The sequence below is a fragment of the Sceloporus undulatus genome, chromosome 7, assembly GCF_019175285.1.
Source record: "Sceloporus undulatus isolate JIND9_A2432 ecotype Alabama chromosome 7, SceUnd_v1.1, whole genome shotgun sequence".
NCBI classification, from domain to species: domain Eukaryota; kingdom Metazoa; phylum Chordata; class Lepidosauria; order Squamata; family Phrynosomatidae; genus Sceloporus; species Sceloporus undulatus.
The window spans coordinates 37,844,990-37,850,989 of NC_056528.1; the positions used below are offsets into that span (position 1 = coordinate 37,844,990).

General features: G+C 37.9%; 1 protein-coding gene across 2 annotated transcripts in view; it reads right to left on the minus strand.

The window, feature by feature from the left end:
- The window catches only part of CUL4B (cullin 4B), a 33,111-nt gene that overhangs the window by 22,617 nt on the left and 4,494 nt on the right, over nt 1-6,000 (minus strand). For both annotated transcript variants that reach the window (XR_006105007.1, XM_042479130.1), the window contains exons 2-3: nt 5,048-5,163; nt 465-568 (exon numbers count right to left, since the gene is read on the minus strand). Coding sequence is in view for 1 of the 2 variants with exons in the window: in XM_042479130.1 (XP_042335064.1) it covers nt 465-568; nt 5,048-5,163 (220 nt within the window). In the remaining variant the exon portion in view is untranslated. The remainder of the gene's footprint in view (nt 1-464; nt 569-5,047; nt 5,164-6,000) is intronic.

Consider the following 6,000-nt stretch of genomic DNA (forward strand, 5'->3'; position numbering starts at 1 on the left):
GACTGGTGCATGTGGGTCTGCATGTGCTATGAATTGTGAACACTGTATTAATCAGAAATGGCTAAAAAAGTAGGTTTATCTCCTGCTGAAACATGACTTGCTTCAGTCTTTCTCTGCATAACTCCAGTTCAAGGATCTGTGATGTGCAATAGTGGATGTCACTGTCAGAATTTTAATAATTTGTTTAACCAACTTTATTGGTCCTCTTTTATATATTGTTCCTCTTTTATTCTAACCAAGCTGGTTAGAATTTCATTTCAAAAAAAAGCAAAGAATTATAAACCCTATGCAACCTCTGTTGCAAGGTCCAGACATACACTATATAGGTTTGGCACAGTCAACACAAGAATCCACAGATCATGTCACTGAGAAGGTAGATCTTAATCTATAGATAATCATAACTGCCTACAGGCATCTAAACCACAGAATGGCTTGCCAAATACATTTCACTTATAGAAGGATATTCTCTGAACTGATGAATCTGTGCTTTGATATGGTCTTCACAAATCTGTCTTAACTGCTTGTACAAATTTGCAGAAATTTTGTAGGAGCAGAGATTTTCAACAGCCTAAAATAAAGAGAGTAGAAAACTGAGATAAAATATCTACATAACTTCTGGATTCCATACCAACAGACAACATATTTATATAGTATTTCCCAGCTCTCCTCCTGCTCCTCCCATGGACTTAAAACCGTTGGTCCACATAATATTGGGGTGCCAAATGGTTCTTGACAATTAAAGATCAGGTCAGTGCTCCTGTAAATACAGCAATCAGCCTTTACACCTCCCTCTCCATATACCATCACACCTAAAAATTAGTTCAGTGCAAACAGAAAACATGTAAATAGCAACAAAGATATTTTATGAAGTTTGGACTACCATAACTGGGAGTACTCAAAACATAATTCTGTAATATACAATCTATAATTCTGTAGAAAAGCAATGATGAGTAACAGGATTTCTACCTATATTAGTATATAAATTGCTAGTATCAATTGACAGTCACAAGGAGGATTCCTGGGACTTCCCTCACCAATAAGCTCTCTCTCATTTTCTTTCCTTGCCACAATTTTGCAGTAGTGGTGAAGGAGAGCTGAGGAAAAGAAGCTACTGTCTGCTATACTGTTCTGAGGAGCAGCAAATCAGCAAAGGAAATGCTGCAAGCTTCACTTACTGAGAGCAAAGGAAAGAGAGCTGATGAAGGATACTTCAGGTGAAGTTGGGCACAATGTTATTTGCTATTGGGACCAATATGATTCCAAAAGGACACCTGACTGATTCAAAGTGAAACCTAATCAACCACAAACTGTAGTAGTAAGAACTAGAGACCTAAAAAAGTGCAGTGGCTAAATGCAGGTGGTATGACACATACAGTTCAAGTTACACTTTGGCCACCATTTGCAAGAAGGTGGTGATAGTGTGCAACCGAGACAGTCCAGTATCTCCAGCATGTGAATTGCACTACCTAAGTGCAAAGCTCCATTCTCAACTGAAAAGAGACCAAGCTGGAATAGCTTCATTTTGCCAGTTTAATTCTCCTCCTCACTGTTAAAAATGCAGAGACTGTAAATTCTTTGCAGCAGTGATTTTTCCTCCTTAAAAGAATCAGGACCACTGGTGGAGCTATACAGAGAAATAATTCTTGTTCCAAGAAGAGAAGAAGCTTGAATTAATTTTACAGTATAAGGTTTGAGAGGGACCTCCAAATGTTTTGGCCCAAAGTAAAAGCTGCAAATGCTTGAGGAAAATAATATGCCATAAATGGGTTCACCTCAAGGAACTACTAAAACTATTTTAATCCTTTTCAGTGATTTTCTATCTGTCATTGGGTCTATTATCCCATTAAGAAAGGTTCCAGCAGCAATGCTTGCTGCCAGCTAATAAGGATACTGCTGCCAGGGGAAACGGCACACTAAGAAACTTATTGCTGATCAAATGAAGACACACAGAAATCCTCTGGAGGTGTGTAGGAGAAAAAGAGCTGTTGTTAACTTAGATAATGGTACCTAAAAACACATATTTGACATTGAATCTATTTACAAGGCAGCTGTTCTTAAGCAAAACTGTTCTCTTTAGCATTCATTTCACTGACTCTTTTTAATACCCGAGGTGTTAAAAATAGATCCAGATAAACAATGTCAACAGAAAATACTGCTGCATTGCTTTCAAAATATCTGATCTGAGCCTAGAGCTTTCTTTGAACTCATATTAGGTAAAATGGTTCCTTAAAGTCCTTGACCTAAAACGGGTGAAAAACTGTCACAGAATACACCTATAAAAGTATGTTAGGATGACAAATCCCTGGGCTGATGAGCAAATCAACTGACCTTTGGATAAAGAGCATTAGCTGAATGCTCTGATAATTAACCCGCTATAATTATGGTATGTGAGCAAATATTATGCATTACCAGTAGACACTCTACTCCAAGGAGTTTAAATTGAGTGGAAACATGGGTAATGATCACAACAGCACTTGGTTCAGACAATTCTTTTTCTACCCTTCCCTTCTCCCCAGGAGGATGTATAATAAAAATAAAAAACATCCTCAAAGTTCTCTCATTATCCACAATGCTTTGACAGAACTAAGTGTTAATCAACATACTATTATGCTGGAATCAAGATTTCAGGTTATTTCGACCACCATGCTGGTTAATGCAGAAAATGAAGAACGAGGCATCCCCAACAAGTAGAAATCTAGCATTTGTTCACATATGGATAAGTATAGTCCATTCTAATCAGAGCTTTGAAAAGTTATTTTTGAACTGTAGTTCTCAAAATACTTCTGGCAATGACTTGCCAATTCTGGGAGCTGCAGTACAAAAAGGTTGCTTTTCACAATATAGTGAAAACAATCAACCAAACAACTTCAAGACAATTGAGATGATGAATTAATATCTAGTATCAAAAACTGTTCAAATCAATCTTTTGAGTATTGTTGGAATATACTGTATCCTAGCAAGGTCAGCAAATTCCCAGGAAACCTATTCAGGGGTAGTCATGTCAGCCATGCAGCAAAATACAACAAAATCCCAAATCCACAGAACAATATCTTTACTGGGCCAACTAAAAAGCACAAAATATGTCATGCAAGCTTTTCAAGCTTCACTGGCTTCTTCATCAGGCAAAGATGTTAAAAATCATACAGGAAAAGAAAAGTAACAGTATTGGCCTCACAGGTCTACATTCTGTCTTTGATGTTAATTCTGTTGTCAGACGGTCTAGAGCCGTGGTGGCAAACCTATGGCACACATGCCCTCTCTGGCACGTGAAGCCATTTTGGAGGGCATGTGGAAAGACGGGAGGGCAGGGCAAGAGGAGGAACAGGTGTGTGTCTCCCCCCTCTGGAAGTTTTGCCCCCAGCACTGGATAACACCCGGTGCCAAAATGCATTTGACTTTGGGCACTCAATCCCTAAAAGTTTCACTATCACTGACAGAGGCTCATCAATGCAGGCAGAGGTCACTCTCCTTCTTGGCCATGTAGGGACCAGGAACAAAGAGAAGTAAAAGATAGGTAATAAAATTCCAAATCCACTAACAGTAGCAAAGTAACTTTCAAATTCTTAGGTTCCCAAGAATATGCTGCTGGAATCCTGAAATATTTCTAGGTTTGTTTACCATTTTTCTACAAGTAAATAAACATAATAAGCTAAAAATACACAGTATGTAATTTATGTTGCCTCTCAGAAATTTTAAAACCTGGATTCTTCTCATAGCAACTTTAGCTGTTTCCAATTAAAGTGATAAACTTTACTTGAAAAACCAGCCAAATGAATATATTTATTTCCATTTTATCTTAAGAGAAAAGTGAAAAGTATGATGTGTCTGCATACAGCAAGAGTGAGAAGTGAGAAGGTGAAGAAAGGATGCAGAAGAGAAAGGACTGAGCAACAGGTGGGAAGAATGAAAAAGACACCTTCAGTAATTGACAGCGAAAGCTACTGCCATTCTTCCACTTGACCTTTCTGGCCCATCACTCTGAGATAAATCCTGTAAAGCAGCTTCCACTCCATCCTTACTGTCACATCAGGTCAGTGACAGCACAATAAGATCTTGAGTTAGCAACATGGAGAGGCCTTGCTTTTTGAAGCAGTATCGCTGCACACTCATTCAAAGAAACCTGGGTCAGACCACAACTTTATCCGGAGAGCGGTGTGATGTGACATGTAGTTTGCTCTGCTTTCAACTGCAGGACACTTCACAATAAGAAAGAATGACCAAATGAATGAATGAATAAATAAATAAATAAACCATTAAGGAGAAACTACAAGTTCTCTTCTAAAATTTCCATAGATAGTTCATTGTAAGAGTGTTAGAAATCAAGTTATTTGTTTCTGTTGCTAATGAAGTTGAAATTTTATATTCTGGATTCTATGACTCCTTGTTTCCTAATTTCCACATGACCAAAGAGGGGTGGCCTCTGCCTGCAGTGATATCCATCCAGAGTCCAGTGGTTCCCAAACTTTTGTCCTCCAGATGTTTTGGACTACAGCTCCCAGAATTCCTGACCACTGACTCTGGGAGCTAAAGTCCAAAACACCTGGAGGACCAAAGTTTGGGCATCACCGTTCTATACCATCTTAACTAACAACAAAAGCAACATCTTAAAACAGAATGTAAGCCCCTGACGTTAACACTGTCATTTCCCCCTTTCTCCTGTATGATTTTTAACACCTATGCCTGATGAAGAAGCCAGTGGAACTTCAAAAACTGGCATGATGTATTTCCTTTTTTTAGTTGTCCCCATTAAGAATATCACTATTTGTGGATTTTGGAATTTGTTGAAATTAAATGCTCAGTTTACTATCTGTACATGTTTACTGAATTGATGGGAAAACGGAAACCCGCACTGAAGACAAATATCACAATCAGTTTGCGAGAAAGTCCTTGTTGGCCTTCTCTACAACCATTTGTCCAATCTATGGTTGTACCTCACCTACAAACACTCCCTCTCCACCCAATTTTAATTTAAATCAAGATGTCACTTAAGGCTTTAGAAAGTGAACAAAAAGTGTAGGTTCCACAGATTAAACATTTCAATGCTTACCTGATAGAGCTCTTCTAAATTGTACTTTATTGAAGTACTATTCTGAATAGCTTCTACTGCTTCTTTAAGTTTTTGCCAGGTTTCATCTGTGTAATTCTCAGGCAATTTAGGTTTATCTGGAAAATATCAAAAGATCAGAATCCAAACAAACTCAACATTTAAGAACACAAGGTCAGGATCAGATCAAAGGCAATATACTAAGATTTTTATCAGTGACCCCAATGATTAATTCCATACAGTGAAAAGTATGATGTGTCTGAATACAGCAAGAATGGGTAGCGAGAAGGTGAAGAACTGCAGGATTCTAGTGGAAGCTCTCACTGATTTAACTTTACAATTATCTGGTTGGTCTGTAGAACACCAGTCGCCTTGTGCTGAAACTCTGGGTTGAAGGCCAAGAATAAGAAAAATAATAGAATAAATTATCAACTATTATGTATCAGGTTTTGCCTTTGCAAGGAGCATCAGTATGTGTTATTTCACTGTTGTAACTTATTTTTATACAATAACCACTTTAAGCTAAGTGAACTAAGTCCAAACATAAATTATCTTTAAAGGTAAAGATTGCTACCAAACTATAGCCCCATCAGTACAATGAATTGAGGAATCAAGAAAACAAAATTTAAAAAAATCCCAACAAAAACTGAGCCTACACCATTGTAGGATTCGGGGGGGGGGGGGTGTCCCCTCCCTTAGACTTTAGTTCATTGGTTAACCTGATTTTTCTTCCTTGTTCAGACCTGGAAAGCATTCATGAATTTCCAAAAGATTACTGCAATGTGCTGTATGCGAAGCTGTTTTTAATGGCTTCTCAGAAGCTTCAAATGATGGACGATGCACTGAACATAATTCTTGGCATGCATCCATTACTAGGAGCACATTACATGAGCACTATAGCTTTTTATGCTCCTTCAGAAATGGTTCAAGGGGCTGTTTTTTTAATCTATAAAATT